Source organism: Rattus rattus, chromosome 9, assembly GCF_011064425.1.
Source record: "Rattus rattus isolate New Zealand chromosome 9, Rrattus_CSIRO_v1, whole genome shotgun sequence".
In the NCBI taxonomy this organism is placed as follows: domain Eukaryota; kingdom Metazoa; phylum Chordata; class Mammalia; order Rodentia; family Muridae; genus Rattus; species Rattus rattus.
Genome location: NC_046162.1, coordinates 12,525,843 through 12,549,762, shown reverse-complemented (window position 1 = coordinate 12,549,762; position 23,920 = coordinate 12,525,843). Strand labels below are relative to the sequence as shown.

The 23,920-nt window shown below is 46.2% G+C and overlaps 1 protein-coding gene across 1 annotated transcript in view; it reads right to left on the bottom strand.

Moving 5' to 3' along the window:
• The window catches only part of Grin2a (glutamate ionotropic receptor NMDA type subunit 2A), a 410,069-nt gene that overhangs the window by 169,510 nt on the left and 216,639 nt on the right, over window positions 1-23,920 (bottom strand). The window contains exon 4 of the mRNA XM_032914126.1: window positions 13,025-13,617. Within this exon, the coding sequence (XP_032770017.1) occupies window positions 13,025-13,617 (593 nt within the window). The remainder of the gene's footprint in view (window positions 1-13,024; window positions 13,618-23,920) is intronic.

Sequence of the window (23,920 nt, the reverse complement as noted above, 5' to 3'; positions counted from 1 at the left end):
AATAAGGCTGCTATGAATATAGTGGAGCATGTGTCTTTGTTATATGTTGGGACATCTTTTGGGTATATGCCCAAGAGAGGTATGGCTGGGTCCTCAGATAGTTCAATGTCCAATTTTCTGAGGAACCTCCAGACTGATTTCCAAAATGGTTGTACCAGTCTGCAATCCTACCAACAATGGAGGAGTGTTCCTCTTTCTCCACATCCTCACCAGCATCTGCTGTCACCTGAGTTTTTGATCTTAGCCATTCTCACTGGTGTGAGGTGAAATCTCAGGGTTGTTTTGATTTGCATTTCCCTTATGACTAAAAGATGTTGAACATTTCTTTAGGTGTTTCTCAGTCATTCGGCATTCCTCAGCTGTGAATTCTTTGTTTAGCTCTGAACCCCATTTTTTAATAGGGTTATTTGTCTCCCTGCGGTCTAACTTTTTGAGTTCTTTGTATATTTTGCATATAAGGCCTCTATCTGTTGTAGGATTGGTAAAGATCTTTTCCCAATCTGTTGGTTGCCGTTTTGTCCTAACCACAGTGTCCTTTGCCTTACAGAAGCTTTGCAGTTTTATGAGATCCCATTTGTCGATTCTTGATCTTAGAGCATAAGCCATTGGTGTTTTGTTCAGGAAATTTTCTCCAGTGCCCATGTGTTCGAGATTCTTCCCCACTTTTTCTTCTATTAGTTTGAGTGTAAATGGTTTGATGTGGAAGTCCTTGATCCACTTGGACTTAAGCTTTGTACAGGGTGATAAGCATGGATTGATCTGCATTCTTCTATATGCTGATCTCCAGTTGGACCAGCACCATTTGCTGAAAATGCTATCTTTTTTCCATTGGATGGTTTTGGCTCCTTTGTCAAAAATCAAGTGACCATGGGTGTGTGGGTTCATTTCTGGGTCTTCAGTTCTATTCCACTGGTCTATCTGTCTGTCTCTGTATCAATACCATGCAGTTTTTATCACTATTGCTCTGTAATACTGCTTGAGTTCAGGGATAGTGAGTCCCCCGGAAGTCCTTTTATTGTTGAGGATAGTTTTAGCTATCCTTGGTTTTTTGTTATTCCAGATGAATTTGCAAATTGTTCTGTCTAATTCTGAAGAGTTGGATTGGTATTTTGATGGGGATTGCATTGAATCTCCAACACTCTTAATCACAACATACAAGGGGGCAGCCGAGAGGATCAGGACACAGGGAAATTTGCAGCCATAGAAAATGTATAATGAGATTTAAAATGGCAACAAACAAACAACAACAACAACAAAAAAAAACCCTAAATTTGGATTCGAGTACCAAAAGCTGTGTGACTTTCGTGAAGTTGCATAACATCTCTGGTCATGTTCCTTCATCGGAAATACGGTGATGATGGAGACTTAATCTGTCCAGAGGTATTATATCTCTTATCCTTAACAGAAATCATATATTGTTTAAGATGTCACACATTCCCTAAGAGCCTATTGACTTTGCGGGATGTCCAGCCCTGTGCCAGCAACAAGAGATGCTCTGATTCAGTTTCACTGTCTTCCGTCAGCCTCCTCAGTGTCTGAATAAGGAGGCCAGGATCAAACCGTCAAATGAATGTGAACAAAGCTTATCTCAGATGTTGTTCACAAAAAAATCTTTAAAAAAATAATAATGAAATCCAACTAGAGAGCAAAGGAGGCTCGCACAAAAGAGTGTCACAGGACAATGATTCCAAACCTTGATCATATTGTGCCTGAAGTGCACACGTTTGGAATTCTGTTATGTAAAATAATTCTCCTATAGGGATTGAATTAAAATTGTTATTGCTGAGAGGATTGGACATTCTGACTCATACCTATAAATTAAAGGTAATGCATTAGAGCTCACCGGCACATAGGGAGCAGTGAGTGTGTGCTGGTCATACCATTAGGACACAGTAGCACCCCATTACATCATATTTTAAGATACATACTCTTACCTAATGGAACATAGGCAATGAAGTCTCTCCATCTCCCTCCAAGCATAAGGCTGTATTAATTAAATTTTTAGAGGTTCTTTTTTATTACTAGTGGTAAAAATGTAAAGAAAATGAGAATATTTCTCCAAGACCCTGTGGGAAACGGTGGATTATTCCTGTGGCCGGCCAAGATGTCATGAAATGAGGTGGATCTTGGGAAACCGTGGTGACTTGGACAACACACCAGACCTGGGCAGAACCGTCAGCTCATTCACCAAACTTCCAGGCCTGGGAAGAAATGTGGCTGGTCTCCCTTGCCCACGCATAACACAGCAAGTGTCATTGGGCCTAACAGTGAGTCTTCCATTCCTGGGATCCACGCCAGACTTTGTGTCACCAGGAACTGGGCTAGGGCTCAGAGGCACCTGCAGAAAGCGCCTTCCAAGTGAGGCAAGAAGAGGGAGGGAGAAGCCAGGACAAAGGCAGAGAACAGGTGAGGAGACACAGCCAGGCTCTCTAGCTCCCCCACCCGGCTGGGACAGGGAGTCTCACCACCATGAATAGGAGGAGGTGCAGCGACCAGGAGGAGTCCAAGACACCTGCACCCAAGGTCAGCGAGCACACTGCCTTTTTGCACACATTTCTCCTCTTTCCATAGAAAGGATATTTAACGTGAGCACTTCATGGCGTCTCAGTTGCTTTACAAACCATTTCCACCACAAAACAAAGCCAGAGATTGTTTTCCTCTCCGGAGCCCTTGCCTCATCCCCCTCCAACTCCACAGCCCCTCACCTCCTCATCAATCCAGATCGAGCATGTGGCTTGCATCCCAGTTCAGGCTCGCTATACCTAACTCAGGCTAGCTCAGGCTCGGTTTACCTAGCTCAGGCTCGCTCGGTATGGTATGGGGTTGTCTGCCTGTGACTCAAAGGGCTCACTGCTGAGATGAGCCGTCTTTGCCACACGGAACTTTTTACTTTCTCCGGGTATTGATCGAAAGTCCTGGTATGATTCTGTGAGGTTGCAGTGAGTCAGATATATCAGCAGTGGCCACAGTCATGACATCTTTGAAAGGATCGCAGCGCCTGCCACAATGTAAAGCGGGTACTAGATGCTGCAGATACCCACCAGGCTGCACCACCGCATCAAACCTGGGGCCAGAATCTCCCGCGAGGAGTGCAGCTGGAAGCCACAATGTAACGTTTATCTCCTTCTCAGTAATGAATGTTACGGCTCGTGTTAATTTGAGCCCACATCCTCTTCCAGTTTCTCATTTTTCCCTAGGTGATTGTACTAGTTATTTTTCTTATTGCTCCGCACAATACCTACTAAGTAACCACTTACAGGAGGAAAAGGTTATTTTGACTTTCAGTCTAAGGACACGGTCCATTATGGTAGGAAAGAAACTGGGACAGCTGGTCACACAGTTCACAGTGAGGAGACAGAAAACAGACAGAAAACAGGGCCAGGCTATTAAATCTTAATAAGGATCCCCCTCCTGAGGGTTCCACAACCTTCCCAAACAGTGTAGGTCCCTAACAGCTGGGGACACTGTGTATAAGCACATGAGCTTATAGGGGACATTTTACACTCAAAAGAGAACAGAAACTTCAGTCAATTTTAGGACTATGAGAGCCATTGATAATCTCAAACTCTGAGAAATATATATATATATATATATATATATATATATATATGGTGTGAATACAGCCTCTCCTCTTGAATTGCCTCCTTGAAATTTCCACTTGAGTCCTTCAAAAGCATATTCAATTCAACATGTCTGAAAATGTTCACTATTTCTGATTCCCACCCACCCCACAATGTTTCTTTGCCAGTTTCTTGTGTTTAGTAAAAGACGTAACCATCCACCCAGCTGCGCAAGTCTGAAATGTGGCTGCTATTTCTTTTCCTCCTTGCGTCATCCTCACCCGTCAGGCCTGGTTCCCTTGGTACCCAGTGAGCACTAAGCGCATCACTTCCTTTTGAAAGCTTAGCTACAACTCCTACTAAGACGCCATCCCTGCCATTGCCTCCTGGCAGGTCTCCGTGCTTACACACTGAGACCTCCCACTCCCAATATGCACTCTGCCAGCAGGCCCCAGAGTAAGGAAGGTAGCACTTGTATTTGCTTTATCTCCTCCCTGAGCCGAGACACAGCAAGCATCGCTGTATATTGCTAAGTGACCATGTTTCAGAGTGATAGAGTCTCCAGTACTCTACCCCGAAGGAAAGGAACCCATATGTCTCCTTTGCTAAGTCTGTGCTGGTTCCAAGACTTACATCTGGCCTTTGGCAAATCGGAACAGTATCTGTGCTCTCCTGTGACCCTCCCCCCACCAACAACCCGAGCCACCTTCCCAAGGTAAAGTCTCAGCCAACTGCTGCTTCTTCTGAGTTGCCAACATCAAGTTTCCACCATTTGTCGAGCTATTCACTGGATGCCAATTGGAAATGATTGACTGGCATTGCGGGGTTGGCATACGGTGCTTTTGACTTCCAGCCAAAAGAGAGAAGGCTGGGTTCCAGGAAGGACGGCACAAACAGCAATGTGCCGAGGCAAGGCTGCTGACTAAGCTCTGGGAATTGGACGCCCAGAGCACTCAGCCCACCCCTCTTGGGTCCAGCGAGACACACGAGGGAGGCAACATCAAGAAGTGTACCCTGAAAAGTACCGGCCGTACCCTGCAAGCTTGGCTGAAGAGTTCGCACGTGTGTGGTCGGCACTACCACCCCACAGAGGCTTTGGTTGGTCTCACGTTTGCCGAGGAGACGAGAAGTAAGCCACTTGCCCAGGAGGGGCAGGGCGTGGTTTAGATCTATATTCTACAACCAGAGCCTCGTGCGGGATACCTTGTCTCAGCCGGGCATCTGCCCCTGTGTTCTCTCATTACATCTGTCCTTTGCTGACTTATTCTGGGCCACACTTCCTGACCCTGAGTGGAGGGTCCCCATCATCAGAACCACGGCGCAGCCCCACAAGATACTGTGTTCTCTGGAGTGGCTAGCGCATTGCCAGGAATGTTTGTGCAGCCAGTGCTGATCCCACTGATAAATATTTGCGAAGAGTTATCACATCCACCCAGGGAAGCCTGACTGCAGTCAAGCTTGGAGAATTAACCAAGAAGACTCTTTTATTGGCATTTTAAAAGAAACCAACAGTGAGGACTCTGATTATCAAATAAGAACACACCAAGCAGATTTAGTGCAGCCTTTCAGTGGGTCATTAAACCCTAAACCTTCCTCCCTCTGCTTCCTTGGGGGCAGATCAAGTGTTACCTGGACACAGGTTAAACTCAGGGTTGACTCATGTGTAGACCGCCCTGCCTCTTTCCCCTTTCCTGTCAGGGGAACTTACAGTGCAGCTGCTTCAACCCTGACTTCCAGGGTCAGGCAGTTAATAAAAGAGATGGTCAGATAGGGTTCTTTCAAATACTCATCTCTGAAACCGGAAGAGAGTAAACACTCTCATTCCTTTGTGCTAGAGATGCACCCGAGTGCGTCCAACGCAGTGAATTCTTCACAGTCCACTGCGGCAACTGGAACAGCAGCCACAGGACATAGAGTGTAAGGCAGTCCTTCACAAATAAATCCCAGGGCTGCACCCATCAGTAGTTAAAAGCGCTTCTCGTTCTTGCACAGGACTCACGTTCAGTTCCCAGCACCCATATCACACAGCACACAGCAGCTTACCAATCTAGTCCCGGGGATGCGACGCCCTCTTCTGGCCTCCACTGGTACCTGCACTTATGTGCACACACTCTCACACAAACACAAATACAAGATGATGGGGAAGTAGAAATAGTTTAGAGGGTTGCCTTCTGCCCAGCTCTAGTGATTTAAAGGTTTATTGTGAATATAAAAGGTTTATGTCTTTTATCTGGGAACTGAGTGATCAAAGGCCAATCAACATGGGGCAAGAACTCACTTTTAACAAAGTTGATTTCAGATTCCTGGATAAAAGACACACGATGTTTCTATTTGTAGTAAGCATTTAAAGCACCAGAACTGGACAGATATGGCATCTCTCTCCCTTGCTTTGTGCATAACTTGCAGCACGACCAATAAAAATTCCAGGAATGATTGTAGAAAGATGTGATCACTTGATGGATATGCGTGAACGTCTGGTATTGTTCGGGAACCACATTAACCATTTAATTCTGCTAAGATAAATGATATAAATACACAGTGCTCTGTACACACACACACACACACACACACACAGAGAGAGAGAGAGAGAGAGAGAGAGAGAGAGAGAGAGAGAGAGAGAGAGAGAGAGAGAGCATGAGAGCCAAAAAGGCGGTAACGTGGGGCAGGGCCGTCCGACCTCAGGAGGAAGCCGCTGTTCCGAGTGTTAGACCTTGCATTTGGTGGGCTCATAGTACATCCAAAGTCAAGCTGCTGCACACATACCACGGCCACAGGGCCTTTCACACCAGCCACATCCTCCTGACTTAAATCCATGACAAGAAGATTCGGTCAGAAAAGCACTCACTCTCCTTTTGACAACTTCTGTTTCCCAGAGTCTAAAAGGTGTCCCCCTTCCGATCTGTATGTGGCCACACATACATATCCATGCACCAAACAACCACATATGTGCTTAACAGCAAAAATACAACTCTCTCAGTCCCTCAAAACCACAGAACCACAGCAACTGTGGCAGGAACTTCATCTGGGAGACCACACCGGGGTTAAAGGGCAGAGCTTTGATTCCCAACAGGACGAATTTTAAAACCATCAAAAAGAAGACTGGAAAATGGCTGGATTCTCCTGTCTCCTTGAAAAGCTGTGTTCACTATGGACCCCTTTTCCTTCCCGTGCCTCTGCTCTGGCCAGCTGGACCTGACTACTCCCTGCACCACTTCCCAATGCCTAACAGAAGACAAAGGGAGAAGCATTCCTCCCTGGACCCCCAGGCCTGCTGTTGTCTCTGGCTCCCTCCACCTACAGCCAAGGAGAGCTGGCATACCAAAGGCTCGCAGCACTGTTTCCCATGGTGAGCGAACAGTTTTGTGGGCTGTGGCGAGCAGAGTCATCTGCTTCATGCGCAATCTTATTCCTTCGGGTGTCATCGGCACAGACAGAGAATCTCTAGTCTAGAAATGCTTGGTGCTGCAAAGATTGCAGCTTTCAGAGTTCTTCAGATTTGGCAACATTTGTGTAGACATGCGGTATCTCAGGCATGGGACCCAAGTTCTAAACCCTGGAGTTTCTCTCTCTTTCTCTGTCTCTCTCCTCCATCCTCCCTCACTTCTTCCTCCTTCTCCTTTATTCCCCTTCCTTCCTTCCATCCATCCTTCCTTCCTTCCTTCCTTCCTTCCTTCCTTCCATCCATCCATCCTTCTTTCCTTCCTTCCTTCCTTCCTTCCTTCCTTCCTTCCTTCCTTCCTCCCTTCCCTCCTCCATCCATCCTTCCTTCCTTCCTTTCCTTCCTTCCTTCCTTCCTTCCTTCCTTCCTTCCTTCCTTCCAAAGGGTAGCTCAGGCTGGCCACAAATCCACTGCATAGTCAAAGATGACCTTGGATCCACGATTCCCAAGTTCTGTAATTAGATGTGTTCTATACCACCGACCACAGTGTATTCTACAGTGGAGATTGAGACCCAGGGTTTCGTACATGCTAAACCTGCACTCCAGCAACTGAGCCCCGGCCCCGGCCTCATTCATGTTCCATAAACACAAAGCCTGAAAACAGGCTTGTATCCTCTTAGTGACCGAGAGAGTCGGCGTGGAGCGTCCCACTTGTGGCATCCGACTGCACTCCAAGTTTTGGGTTTTAGAGCGTTTGAGATCTTGTATTTTCAGGCTAGGGCTGCCCAACTTACAAGAGCATCCATTTATAACCTGCTTGTCCATATACCCAGCACTGGCCATCAGGCACATGCCCTCCTTGTCTCCATGTGAAAACAGGAGATGTGGAGGAGTCAAGAGTCTCTCCCAAAGTTCTAGGTCTGGAGTCGCTCGCATTAGGGACTCAAACCCCAGCAGCCTGACTCCAGGGAACACAGCCCTAACTGTGTGGCCTCCCTGGCTGCTCTTGAATGGGACAGAGCCTTGGCACAGAACTGGGATGCACAGCCTGGGCTCCACACCAGCAAAGCAGGTCATGGTTTGCCTTCGCAATTCCGGCGGTTACGTGTGCTGTGCTCTGTGCTTGGTGAAGGAGCAGATGTTTAATAACCTCGCAGTAGCAAGGAAGAGGTTGCATAACATGGCTGAGCTATTTTTGAACTTTGGAAAATGCTGACTGCTCTTTTCAAAGTGTCTTCTATACAACTAGGAATATTAAAAGATGAAGAAAAATTTCCCCTTTCTCTATACCCCACTGTTTGAAATGACAAAGACAGAAACGGGTCTATGGTAAGTTCCAGAACACTCTCTACCCTGGACACCATGGGCAACCGTGCATCTTTCTGATACCCTAACTGCAGGAACTCTGAGATTATAGTCAATAACCTTGGGGACTGCAGAGTCACAGACCAGGGATAGCCCAGAGTGGGTCTCAGTTGGCCAAAGCTATTCATGAGTCCTCCTGAGAATCGGGTGTGACTGTAGAACTAAGGATTGGCATCTGTTCCCAAGATGCTTTGCAAATTAAGACTTTATCCAGCTGAGAATGTATTGAGAAAACAAAGTGAAGTAAGGAACCACCAACTCTAGAGTCTCGAGTCCCACTCAGCAGGCTCACGCGCTGGGTTCAGCCTTATCTGCCCACCGCCTTTGGATGCCAGCTCCTGTCCTTAGCAACCGCCTAAATGCCCATCAAATGGGGATGACTGGATGAAAGATGAGGCATGGGCTTGGCAGAATACAAAAGTGTCGGCTGAGATGAATACACCGGAATTCCATTATCTTCCCAGCCATCTTGAAAATACAAGGCTAAAGCCAAGCAGATTCGAATGCATTAGGTGTCACTAGGATACATTGAAAAGAAAAACTGGATCAGGCATGCAGTTGTGCAGGAATCTTTAGTGAAAATACATGCACACGCACGGCTTGAATATGTACTGAATTCACTGTAGGAATTTCCTTTCCCTTGCAAGACGGAAGAGGGATGCGGCTGAGGCTTCTACACTATCACAAACGCACCGTTGTTTTTCAGTGCTCTAAGAAACGTGACCCACTGTCCTCGTTCTCTGTGGTGAGTAATGGGCTGAGCATATTATCATATGCTGGGCTGTTCACTGTCTTTTTCATTATTTGAAAAAGGAAGAATTCTTGAGCTAGCATGAAGGCTCAGTGGGAAAAGAGACTTGCTGCCAAGACGGAAGACCCGAATTCAACCCCTGGAAGCCATGCAAAGAAAGGGAAGAATGCACTCCCAGAAAGCTGACCTGCACATATGTACACAATGATATGCATGCACGCACACACACACAGACACACACACACACAGACACACACACACACACACACACACAGACACACACACACACACACACACACACACACACACACACACACACACACACACAGACACACAGACACACACACACACACACACACACACACACACACACAGACACACACACACACACACACACACACACACAGACACACAGACACACACACAGACACACACACACAGACACACACAGACACACAGACACAGACACACAGACACACACACAGAGACACACACACACACACAGACACACACACACACACAGAGACACACACACACACACACACATAGACACACACACACACACACGGATAAACAGAGCAAATAAACAGATGTAAAAAGTGAATTCTTAAGCCAGGAGTTTGTTTGTGGCAAATTCTCCCACTTTTCAACAGACTATATGGTCTTTGGGGACAGAAGTCACATCTTAAGTCCACTGCATATTCCAGGAGCCCTTGCAGATCTGCTCAGTATGAGGAACTATGTCTGAGACCCAGAAGGGTACAATTCCTCAGTTCTTCTGAGTTACTGTCTTTGGGGTGTCTCCAACTCCCTGACAAGGGCATCTCAGGGGGCTCCACTCTGTCCTTGCTGGGGTGCATGCAAGGGAAGAGAAATGTGGTGAGGAGAGAATGATGGGCCATGGTGAACCACTGTCCAGCCTCACCATCTGAGTGTGCACCTCCACCCAGGGGTAGATGGGAACACACTTCATGCCCAGGGCCATGGGGCACCTAAGTAGTCTGCTTGGTGCGTTGCTTCTCTGGGGTAGAAATGACATTTTAAAAGCTGATACTTTCCAAAGTAAAGCTGGGGGAGCCAGCGCAATGGCACGTCACAGCCTGGAAGCTGTTTTGTTCTCTCCTTAAAGAATGGAGTCTAAGGTGGTCCCTGGGAATGATCTGGGTGTCTTGGCAATTATATATATATATATATATATATATATATATATATATATATATATATATATTCATTTCAATTACCTCAAAATTGAGTTGTGTTTCCCACAAAATAATAGATTTCTAAATCTGCCAGCTGCAGGGCACAGCTTATTAAAGCGAGTAAGAATTCATTAGCCCCGCCCTTGTCTTAGGGCTGGCAGTGAGCCTGCCTTCTTAAGAAGCTTCCGTGTTTCAGTGTTTCACACTGAATTATCAGAGTTCTTTCCTGATATTTGGACAATTATTTAGGATGCCAAAAGTGGTTATGTAGAAACAGGATTAAGGGGGCACTGTCAAACGAGCTTGATTTCTTAATTCAACAGCCCGTTTTTCTCAGGTGTACATTAGTTGTGAATAAATACATCCTGGGCTGGAAAAATGTCTCAGAGGGTAAAGACACTTGTCTCACAATTTGAGCACTTATGTTCAATTTCCCAGAACCCACATAAAAGCAGGACACAGTGTGGGGATCTCAATCCCAACGACGGGAAAGATGGAGGGTGAAGCCAGGACTGTGCAAAAGGCTTTCAGGCTGGCATAGGAGTGGGCCAATGATGAAGACACTATCTCGAGTGAGGTAGAAGGTGGTGATTGACAGCTGACATGTGCTCTGAGTCCCTATATTCAGGCCATGGCATGTGTATGCCACACACACACACACACACACACACACACACACAAAACTCACACCACACACACACACACACACACACACACACCACACACTACACACACACACACACACACACACACACACACCACACACACACTCACACACACACACACACACACACACACACACACCACACACACACACACACACACACACACACACACACACACACACACACACACACACACACACACACTCACACACACACACACACACACACACACCACACACACACACACACACACCACACACACACCACACACACCACACACACACACACCACACACACACCACACACACACACACACACACTCACACACAAACATACATACACATACACACATGCATACACAAGCACAGGCACACTTCTCTTTCAGAGTTAAACCCTGAAAGGTAGCAGACTGAAACCCATAGTCTTCCAGAGATGCTTTAGAATGGCCGTAATCTGAAGACCCAACATGCTGTGCTAACTGCAATCAGTTATTGATATGGCCATACCTCATTGATAACCCTGATGCTTACTGAATGGTCAGCAGAGGGGAGCACACAAGAAGCATCACTTCTCACTCATCATATCCCCTCCTTTCCTACTCAGGAACCCTGCACCAAACTCTAGTTCCCACTGCCCTCAGGCTAGAATCAGTAGCAGCAGCCAGGAATGCAAGATCTCTGAGGTCACTCCAGGTATACTGATACAATAGAAGTCCCTAGAACCTGTGTTATCTCCCCTTTCCAGATAACTCAGTGCATGCTAACATTGGACCAACCTAGAACAGGGGCTGTATTATCACTTAATAACAAGCACTTGAGACCCAGTAAGGTAAGGTGATCGCCACCCTCTGTAGAAGGTGTAGGAGATGGGATTTGAACATGGACAGTAGTGCTCCCTCCCCAGCCCAGCCTTTAATCACAGAGCCACATTGCTCATTGTATGAGAGCAGAAGCACAGATTACATTATCAAACGTCAGGCAAAAACATGCAGAGTGGGTGTCTGAACGGTAATTCTAAATCTTAGCAGCTGAGCCACGGTGACGGACCACAAAGAATAATGACACTTCCCAGAAACATAAAATCTAACTTAAATGTCCACCGTGAATGGACAGCTAAATAAATTATGCTGCATCAGCAGAATGGAATGTGGCTTTAAGAGTGAATATAAGAAAAGAAATTCTCAGTCAGGAACCAGAAGCATCCATGTGGGCAATTCTCCCAACCCAGGCCATGCTGCTGTGGTTGTAGGAAGTTGGACGCTTCCACAACCGTTGTGTGAGCATAAGCCGGTGCCATTGTTTGACAGAAGATTGGATACTTATGCACACACCTCTGGCCCTCAAACCCCACTTCTTAGAACAAACCTAGACAGGTAGTTATATATGGCAAAAAGAGGCAGGTGTGACAGTTACCACTGCAATTGAGCTTCCAATGGGGAAAAAATCTGAAAACAAAATCCAATTCTCATGAATGTAAAGAGTAAATAAATGAGGAAATGTATTAGAATATATATAAATAGTATATATATATACATATATATATATATATGATGGATGGATGGGTGGATGGTTGGATAGATAGATAGATGGATAGATAGATAGATAGATAGATAGATAGATAGATAGATAGATAGATAGATAGATAGATGATGATATGAGGCAGGGAAAAAGATAAAGAGAAAAAAGAAGACTCTAGAGTGGATGTCTACAAGACAAGTTCTTGAGCAAGGAAAATAAAAGCAATTTTCAGAAAGCAGTGGAAATATATTAGCATTAGCCAGGCTTTATATCATTACTTGTAAACCCAACACTCAGGAGCCTGGGTTGTGAGATGGAGGGCCAGCCTGAGCTACATAACAAGTTCCAAAATAGCCATAGCTATACGATGAAACTCTGACTCAAAATCAGCAGCATGTCACTTAGCATTTTAAAAGTGAGATGGGAATAGAAGAAAAGAGAAACGAACATAAAATCAAAACAAACTCCCTCCAAGTAGGTGCACGCCTTCTGCACTTTCTACACTTTCACCAGTGACTGTGAACCCATCATTCGTAGCAGTAAAGCTCTGACCCATCTTTGAGAAACAATCGAAGAAGTCTTGCTTACTGGTGCAGGGTGTGTAGCGGGGTCTCTGGCTTCTCTGCCTGCCCATAGCAGCTGGCCTTGGCCTCAGGAATGTAGGAGAACTTCTCCAACATGGAAGATGCGGCAGTGGTTAAGATCCCAAGACCGTCTCTCACTCTTGCCTCCAGGCTGTAGTCCCAGTCGTCATAAGAGACTGAAATGAGACCTGATGGAAACTCTTTGGGGATAAGCTCTGTGTTCCCAGACACCAAACTGGGGACAATCCAGAAGAAATCATAGCCAGTGAGGCCGAGGGAGCGAGCCTCACTCAGAATGAGGACAGCCTCGTCTTTGGAGCAGTAGAGCAGGATGACAGAAGAATGGATCTTCTTCAGCTGGACCTGCGTCTTGGCATCCTCAAAGGAGGTGTCCAGTGTGATCACGTTCTGCATATCCCAGCCCACAAAGCTGTTGTCCACTGTTGTCTTGATAAAGCTGATGAAGTCTCGGTAGCCAGGGAAGATGGTGGTGACCAGGGAGAAGACGTGCCAGTCGTAGTCCTGCATGATCTTCAGCATAACTGTGGCTTGCTGCTGGATGGAGGCTCCAAACTGGAAGAACGTGGATGTCGGATCCTGCCAAGAAAGAAGGCAGAAAGGCAGAGGGTAAGGGCAAAGGCAGTTGCTATGCAGTGATCTGTCTTTATAGACTTAGATGATATATATTACATTTCTCTGCTCTTTCTAGAAAGCAGAGAAAAACATCAACTCATTCAGAAATACTTCTGAAGAGCTGGGCTGGGGTATGACTCAGTTGGTAAAGTGCATGTCACGTAGTCATGAGTATCTGTGTTTGATCCCCAGAAACCACATTTGAAAAGAGAGACAGGCGGGTCCTTGGATCTCACTGGCCAATCATCCGAGCCTATATGGCAAGTTACAAGCCAGTAAAAGACTGCTTAAAAGCAAGGTAGACCACTCCTGAGGAACAATACCTAAGGTTTCTCTCTAGCTTCCACAAACATATACAAATGCATATGTGCCAATGTGTGCACTGGCACACACATGAAGATTGACACATAAACTCATGCATGCACACACACACACACACACACACACACACACACACACACACACACACACTAAAAAGTAAACATTGCTGAGATGTGCCAGGCTCTGCAGCAGGCACAGAAAATGCAGGCTTGAAAGGATTCATCCTCAGAAGCCACAGCCAACACAAGGAAGATTATCAGCTATTTTGTTCATGTATCATGTACTCTCCTTCTCCACTAGATCCCATCTCCCCACCCGCTTCTGACCACATAGTTCCAATAACACCAATTTGGTCTAGTCCTCAGGGTCATGACATGAAAATGAAGTCAACAGAGACAACGGAGCACCAGTAAGTACAAAGAGGTTCACAAGGGCACAGTTGGAGCTCCTGGACTCTGTCATCCCTGAAACCATCTACCTGGGACTACTGGCTAAGCAAGCCACTCAGTTGCTGTGTTTATGTGAGCCAGTGCAAGTGGTGCTTCTGTGCCTTCAACTTAAGCCTCTCCTGTAACAACACAGTGATCTAAGTGACTATCTACAGGTTTGATTGGCAGCAAGCATTTGCAGAACGCTTGTCTCTATGTTTTAGATCTTGGGAAATGATGAATCCTGGGAAAGGCACAGCAGGACCTCTGCTTTCAGAGATGGAAGGAACACTTGGAAAAGAACAGTCTCTGTGAACGGGAGACTGAGAGAGACCTGTGGATAGAAGAATAGAGGTGAGGGAGTGGGGAAACAGGTGGGCATGTCATGAGGTACATGTTTGAGTACAACAGACAAAGGCACTCTGGTATATGAGGACAAAAAGGATGAAATTCTATTGAAAAGCTTCCAAGACTATATCCAAAGGTTCAGGTGCTATTCTGATAAAGCTTTGATAAACTTGTACTGTGCTAAATGTCCTCTCTGAACCCAATGATCCCAACAGCAACACAAATCATGAGAACAAAGTTCCACTTAGCCAAGCAAGTGATTACCCAATTTATAACCTCTGACATGCCTGGACTCGGTAAGTTCCCAGAATGGTCCTATGAAGTTGGTATTGCTGTCAGGGAAACGGAGCAACCAAGTATCCAAGACGAGGTAGGTCCAGAGAGCACCACACGACAGTCTCCCTTCTATCTGCAGCCACAGCCCTCTCGGAATCACTTAAAATCAGAACATGGTGGGTGCATATGTATCCATAGTTACTATATGATGACATCATGTAGTTACCACAAGATGACAACTCATGGGTGCTGAAGTGGTGGCTCAGCTGGTAAAGCGTTCACCTTGCAAGCATGATGACAGGAACACGTGGCTTCGTTTGTATGTTTGTTTGTTTTAAAGCTGAGAATGTGGCATAGACCTATAATCCCAGTGCTGGTGAGACAGAGACAAGGAGGACTCCTGAAGCTCATTCAGCCTCTCAAGGGCTAAATGGATCTGAGGGAAAATGCTAAGGTCTTCCTCTGACTTCTAAATGCATGTGGACATATGCACACCTGAGCACACATGTGTCCACACATGAGCACAAAACAAATGCCAACTCAACAAAAGATACACCTCTGTGCTGCCACAAAGCAGCCTGTGACCAGTGCTGGGGTGTGTGTTTCTTCTGGAACTGAAAGACTTGCCAAAGTCCCTTGCCTTACTCCAACCACATTTTCATTTTGTCCTCTTGTCATTTTCTAAGCTTAATACCACTTCAACTCAAAACTCAGTAGTATTGTTTATGGGGGACTCCATTGCGTGTACACTCATGATGTGTGTGTGTGTGTGTGTGTGTGTGTGTGTGTGTGTGTTTGAATGATTCCATTCACATCTATCAGAGTGATACTTTGTAGTTATGAATATCAAGTTTTTCCATCTCATTTTCTTGATTTTAGTGGCCAATGAGCTATGGTTCCTGGAAACACTGCTCTTTCTGGAAGGCATGGGTTTGGATGGATTACTTCACTGCAGCATGGCCTGAAGGCAGATAAGAGAAATGGGAATAAATGAATGGTTTCTGGGCTCCTTCCAATATTACAGTTCTATGAATTTTACCTAATTAAATCAATTAAAATGGGTAACAGATTTAAAGACTTGGGGAATTATCTTTTTCCCTACTGTAGCATTTGGAGAAATCCAATATTCTTGAATTGACGAATCATTTCTTTTCAATCACATCTCAACAAGACTGTGAGCTCTTCAAGGGCAGAGAAACTGTTGTCCTCATTACTGTCCCCACAGCTGGCAGGCTTGGCCCCGGACACATCAATGAGGGGAGGACAAAGACATGCATGAGTAGATGAATGTGAATTGAGGCCCCAGAAGAATGTCCTTGGGTTACAGAGGATGCTCAAATGGGGATAGGTTAGTATCTGAGATCATCTGCTCTGTGGATCCTGAATGTCACATTCAAAGCAAGACTTTTAACACCACCACCCACGTCTACCTATTTCAAAAACTCACCCCTCCAATTGAAGCCCCAAATGCATAGCTATTTGTGAGCATGTGCCCCTCTGTGTACATGCATACATTTGCATGTACATGCATGTGGAGGCCAGAGGACAAACTCAGGCCATCCCTCAAGACCTCACTACCTTGTCTTTCTCTATTTTATTTTTTATTTGTAATGGGTGAGTGGCTGGGTGTTTGCAGGGCACAGTGCATATGTGGAGGTCATAGGAGCAGTTCCAGAGTGAAGAAGGCCTCATAAACCCCTCCCACTTCCTTGACTGGCAATTGATAGATTCTGGGAGAGGAAAAATGGCTTGTTATTATTGAGGCAACCAGAGTCTAAGCCCACGATCACAAAAGTGACCCTCGTTCATCTCAGTGGGTCACAAAACAAAATGAACATGAGGCAGAAGTTTGTGAGAAGCAGGGAAGGTGGAGAACAGGGAAGGAAGGTGGGGCGAGAGTAGTTAGTACCCATGACACACACATGTGTAGTCAGTACCCATGACACACACATGTGTAGTCAGTACCCATGACACGCACATGTGTAGTCAGTACCCATGACACGCACGTGTGTAGTCAGTACCCATGACACACACGTGTGTAGTCAGTACCCATGACACGCACGTGTGTAGTCAGTACCCATGACACACACACATGTGTAGTCAGTACCCATGACACGCACGTGTGTAGTCAGTACCCATGACACGCACGTGTGTAGTCAGTACCCATGACACACATGTGTAGTCAGTACCCATGACACACACGTGTGTAGTCAGTACCCATGACACACACATCTGAAATTGCTAAATGAACCAGTCTTTGAGACAACTACACAGGCACACATTTTGGAACAACTGCCATGGATGGAGAAATGGGGGCCAATGTGCTAGATGTGGCTGGGATTTGGGATCCTGAAGGTTCCTTACTCCATGTGTGGTACATTGTAACCTCACGGGAGTGTCCGTGAGACGTCCCATGCACAAACAAGAGCTGGACTGATGCAGACTTGCCTCGGACTCCCTAGACGGAAGTCCTGCACTGCAATCTTCATGGAGAAAGATAATCACACAGAGAACAGTTCAGCCGCACAGGGCCAGCACAGCACAGGGCCAGCGCAGCACAGGCCACCCATGGAGGAGTATGTGCAGAACACTGCCTGGTACCATACTTCCTCTTCTGATCTTAGACGCTCTAGCACAGGCTTCGGAAAGGCCTCCCATTTTTGGTAGGATCTTAAAAGTGGGCCAAAGCCTGTGTGTTGGAGGCTTCTTACCAAACACAGCAGTGTTCAGTCAGAGTTGGGGCCTTCGGGAAACAACTGTTTCAGAGCTCTGACAGCGGGGCGGACTTATCTGTGAAGAGTTTATAACTTATTGGGCTGTTGGAAAGTTCTGGAAACTGTAACAGAGGGGAGTCTAACTGTAGGAAGTAAGTCACCATGAACATGCCCTGAAAGGGCCTATTTTGTCCCTGGTCCATGCCCTCCCTTCGTTTGCTTCCTGTATGCCAGGAGGCGAGTGATTTATTCCGCCCATGCCCTCTATTATCATATTCTTTCTGCTTCAACCCAGGCCTAGGAACACCCGGAGGCTGAAAAGCCCCAAACCATGAACCTAAATAAACTTTTCCTCATTCACATTGCTTTCTCTCAGATATTTGGTCATAGCAAAAGAAAGCTGACCACCATCATCACATTCACACCCTGCTCCAGTGGATGGGTCACAGTGAACAGGCTAGGGTCAGACTGCCCAGTTACAAACTCACCTGGACGCCCTTGGGGAAAGACGCTCAATCTTTCTAAGCTTGACTTTCCTCATTTGCATAATAGGTGTAGGTATTAAAACAAAGCCTGGAGAGGTGGCTCAGGGTGTAAACTGCTTGCCATGCAAGTGCGAGGATAAAGTCCGAATCCCTAGAGCTCACATAAGCACAGGGTACACATTTGTAATCTCAGCGTTTCTCCAGTGAGCCTTGACCAGCTCAGGGAACAGGAGGATCCCTTGACTTGCGGGCTAGCTAGTCTGGTGTATGCATTGGAGAGGCACATGACATGATATCCTCTCCCTAACAAGGTGAAAGACAAAGATTAACATCTGAGGTTTCCCTCTGAGTCCATACACGCTGACTCATGTGTGTTCTCCCACTCACACATACACATATGTTCATATATTAGACATACATACAAATACACAGATATATTACGCACAGATACAAATAGGCAGAGATTCTCCCAAGATGCCAAGTGGTCCGCTCCTGTGCAATGTCAATAGTGTCTCTCTGCCACTGGGCCGTAAGAATTAGGTAACGCACCCCCAACCCCTTACTGAACTACCCAGTGCCCTAAGGTCAGATACCAAGCATTCAGCAAATATGAGACAGGGAGATTTCCCCAGCGCTCAAAACCCATTGTATTATCACAGCAAGAGACTGTGTTTTCTCTATTCCAAAGATTTTGGGCCTTGGAGCTCCTCAACAGCTCAGGCTGCTCATAGTTCAACAATGTCAGTGGTCGCCTGCTTCCTTAAGTACAGAGTCAAGATTCCAAGTTAGTATATTGTGGTTTCGGGGTCCTTTCAGATCCAAATTCAAATCCTGACTCTGGGATAACTAGGCACGGCACTCCGGGCAAGTACTTAATCTTCCTGGGTTTAAGGGTGTTGCTGTCATTGTTGTTGTTGTTGTTGTTGTGTTGGTTGGTTTTTGGTGTTTGTTTCTTTGTATTCCAACTGGATATAACTACCACAATATTGAAAGTAAAGAACAAGATGAACTGAGGAAGGTCAGGCTCATCTCTCCCCACCTCCTAATTCCAACAGTCTGCTTCTTCCTCTTCACTGACTGTCCTGTGAACCGCAAGGGAACTGCCAGAAACTTATGGTCTCTACCCTGTCTCAGAGACTGTCTTATCCAGATCCATTGGTGTTTCCTTTCAAATCCGGATCACACTGCAAATCAACACATGCACTGAGTCAGAAGCCTTCGTGAAGAATGAATGGAACAGGGATGGCTAGGCCCTCTATATCCAGAGAAACCAACACCAGCACCCTTCACAGGCGCCTTCATTCATTACTCTGTAGATTGACACCCAGGCTGACTCCACAGTGTGGCTGTTGTGTATAGTGCAACCATAGTCATGGATGGGCAGGCGTCTCTGTCCTGTTCTGACTCGAAGTACTTTGTGTATATTCCCAAGAATCTGTACCAAATTTTCATTTCTGTCTGGTATAAAACACTCTACCTTCAAAATTACTGAGGGCTAGGCCTGTATCCCTGTAGTAGACTTGGCCTTGGCCTAACATGCATGAAGCCCTGAATTCAATCCTCAGAACTGCCTCCCAATCCCCCCCACACACACTATTACAGACCAAAGACATTATATACCCCCCCAGAGAGACAGAAATGAAAAGACATTTGCAAAACAATTGCAGAATGAGGCTCACTTTTAGCCTTGACTTTTTTTTTGTCTATGGTGATTTTACGGACTGGCAGAAGGCAATGGGGAATTTGGCTACACGCCCAGGAGGCAGCAGATATGCCAAATGGTCCAGTCTTCCAAGTTCCCACTTCCTGCCTTGATGGTAGAGGCGGTCCCTCCTCCACGCAGATCCTCCCTTCATCATTGCCTGTACTCTGAGGGCCCAGAAGGTCTGTCTCTGACCACCTCTGGCACTCTGGTACTTGGCTTCCCTTGCCTGTACAGTCAGGGGAGGGAAACAGATCTCACACGCCCACTGCGGTTCTGTGGCAAAAGCATCTCTTTCCTGAAGCTCACCCACTATAGAACAAACTGTTTCAAACATAGCAAGGGAGGAAGGGGCATTCAGGATGCTGGGTGTCTGTTCTAGAGTTGTGCTTCCATCCGGTGTTGTGTGAGGTCTTATCCCATCAGATCTAACACATTTAATCCTATTCTGGAATGTTCCAGAGATTACTCCAGACATGTGACTCCATAGGGTGCAAAGATGAGAACTAGTAACTCAAAGAACTTCCATTCCACTCACCTACTTACCAAGGTTATAAACACTTGCGATTGCTTTGATCCTAGCCATGAAGAAGACAGGGCAACAAACACTACAATATCTACAAATGCTGCTTCTCATGATCTCCAAGATCCCCATGCTCCCACGATCACAACAGTCTAGTTTGCAAGATTCATCAATGCTCTGTGTACAGACATCAGCGGTTCTCACCTCTAGCCGAGTGTCATCATCACATGTAAAGTTATCTTTAAAACAAATGAAGGAACAACGACAACGTGCCGCTGGCCCTGGAGAAACCCTCTCCTCTAACGGAGACTGGTTTCTATGACTAGATTCCTTAATTACAACGCCAAATCTTTTTATGTCCTCTGTCTTATCTCAGTGGCAGGATGAGTTTTATTCAACTAGCATCTTTTTAGAGACTAGGAATCTGCCTGACACACAGAAAGAGCCACATAAATATTTGGTGAGCCAGAGGTCTGCCCCCAGGAAGCACAGGTCACTGCTGTGAAGAATGGTGACTGCTGTCAATTCTACAGTCATCCCTGTACCTTTTCTGCTGCTGCTTGACTGGGCGGGCGTGGCCTGGCATGTGCAGGCCTGAGAGCAAAGATGCAGAGACACAACTTGGAAGTGTGTCTCCTATGACGGGACTGTCCCAGTGATCTCTGCTGTACTAGTAATCGTTCTCCTAGTGGATCCCCTGAGGTTTTCAACACATTTTATCTCCATCTCTGTGGGTAGAAGGAAAACGTCAGGTCATTGTTCACTGGCCAGAGGAGCTTTCTCTGCAGTGGGTAGTGGTTGAGCAGAGTCCCAACTGGTCACAGTGTTGAGAGTAACTGCCACCAAGGCTCCAAGAACATTGTGGAAGAGGCTGAGATCGTGTAAGAGCTGACAGAGAGGAGTTCTGTGAGATGTTGTCTTCTAGACATGGAATGATCATTACACGCAGACTCACAGCAGCTGTGGCATTACACTCACTGACTAGGAGCAGCTGTAGTTCCTCACGCAAGGCCAAACCAGCCAAAATCCCAGCATCATCGATGAGGGATGTGTCCTCCAGGCTCACCCTTACTGAAGAGCTATTGGCAAGTAAGGTTGCTGGGGGCGGGGCATTCTCTTCTGAGGGTGTGGCCACTGGTAGGTTTCCCAGGCTGCAGTGGACAGACTCACTTCTATGTACATGTGGGGAAGCACTGATTAGACTTGGTAAGATATCAAAGACAGGAGAAGGGAGGAGGAGAAGGAGGCATGAAGTTCAAAGAGGAGACATATTAGGAAAAAGTGGAAAGGGGAATTAGGAAGCATATATGATATTTTTATTACATACAGGTGTGAAAATCTCAAAGAATAAAATAAATATGGTTTTCAAACTTGATGAGAGTGAGGATTCAAATAAGAGCATAGGACACGCATAGAAGATGAACAAGTCCCATTGGAGAATCTTCTTACATCATCTCCTCCTCCTCCTCTTCCTCCTCCTCTTCCTCCTCCTCCTCCACATCTGTCCCCTTTCTCCTCAGTATCACCACCACAGCCATTGTCACAGCCCAGTGTATCAATATGGGAAGCATCGTTACTGTCCCCACATCCCTATATCCCAGACTTCCAAACAGACTCCCAACATGAGTGTGCTAAAATCCATTTAAGGAGTGCGTGGCAGAGCCGAGGGTCAAAGTCAGGCCATCTCAACTCAACACTTAAAGGTTTTGCTACCTTGAAGCACTGCTTCCTTCCAGGTATCCAGAACAGAGAGGTGTACGCGGACTCGCCCACCCGACAAAGAAGATTCCCAAGAAATTGGAAAAACATGACAATTATAGATCGTTTAATTGTCCGTTGACTCAACGAGGAAACTGAAGTAAGGGAGGAAAGAAGTCACATTCACGTGTCATATCCTAAAATCATACCATCCCCATAATCACAACTGCCAAATTCTACTTCAAGATACCCTGCCTGACTCATCGGACCATTCTCTAATCTGAATTCAGTCCTATGGTTCATTCCTGCTAGGAAAAAAGAATGTCCCTCCCACGCTGACTCCTGCAGCCAACCACCTTGCAAACTGAGGGGCAGCCATTGTTTCCGGTCTCCGCCCACCCTCCCCGGCCTCTTTTGCCTCTCTTGGTTGTACCTGCCTGTAGTCGGAGGCTTGGGAATTCTCTGGCAGACCACAGGGGGTAAATTCCCTCTGGGCTGCTGCCTAGCTTGCTAGGCTCAACCACCCTGCACCTGCTGCTCTGGCTGTTATTCTAAAGTTCACACAGGAGCACGCTTCCCTCCCACGCCTATTGAAAATGCTTTCCTGGTTCTCACAAGCTTCAGAACAAGATTGTGCCTCACAGAAGCCCCACTGTAAGCTGGACTCAGGCATTTGGGACTCGGTATCTATTACATTGTCTGAGGGGGCTTAGGTACAATTAGGTTAGATGTCTGATACATTTGATCACTGGGCGGGGTAACAAACCAAAGAACCATGTGGCAAACTTCCGGCTAATGAGCACACGGTGCCACGCCTGCCTGGCTTGCGTGGGTCCTCGTGGTTGCGCATCAGACCCTTTAACAGCTGAGCGCCCCCGCGGCCCCACAAAGGTTCCTGTTAAGAAATCCAGCACTGTTATTCCCTGAGGTCTCCTTTCTCCAAATCGGAAGTTTCAAGTTTTTCTTTCTTTTTTTCTGCTTTATTGAGGAATAATTAACAAATAGGAGTTGTATATATCCAAGGTGCACAAAATAATGTTTTGATATGTGTATACACTGTGAAATGATTACCATAATCAAGCTAATTAACAACCCGTCTCCTCACAGTTCCCTTCTGCGTGTGAGAGATGAGAATGTGTGAGATCGACCCACAGCAAACTTCAAGTGCACGGAGCAGGGTGAGTAACCATTAGGCCTGCCAGCACTTACGAACTTTATAAATGCAAATGTGGGTCCTGTGACTGGCATGTCCTAACTCCTCCTGTCCCCTGGGCCCCAGCCATCATCATTCTGTTCTATTTCTCTGACATCAGCTTTTTAGCCCACATGTAAGTGAAATCATGCAGTATTTATCTTCCTGTCTCTGGCTTATTATCCTGTTCCCCTAGATGAATCTATGCTGTCACAAACAGCAGGATTTCCTCTTTTAATGGGACATTATACAAACAAATATATGCATATAGACTTGTACATATGCAACCAACCCTCTGTACAACCATAGGTACCCATGGCTTCCACATTCACAGATTCAACCAACCATGGGCTGAAAATATTTTAGAGTTGCTTCTATATTGAGCAAATGAGTGTTGTCGTGACATTATTTCCTAAGCAGTGCGAGATAGCAACCATTTGCATAGGATTTGCCTTGTATCCGGTATTATAAGTAGTAGGGTGGATCTGTGCAAATTCCATGCAAATACACACCCTTTTTATGTAAGGGACCAGAGAGTCTGTGGACCTTGATGTCTGGATTAGGGTCCTGGAAGTAATCG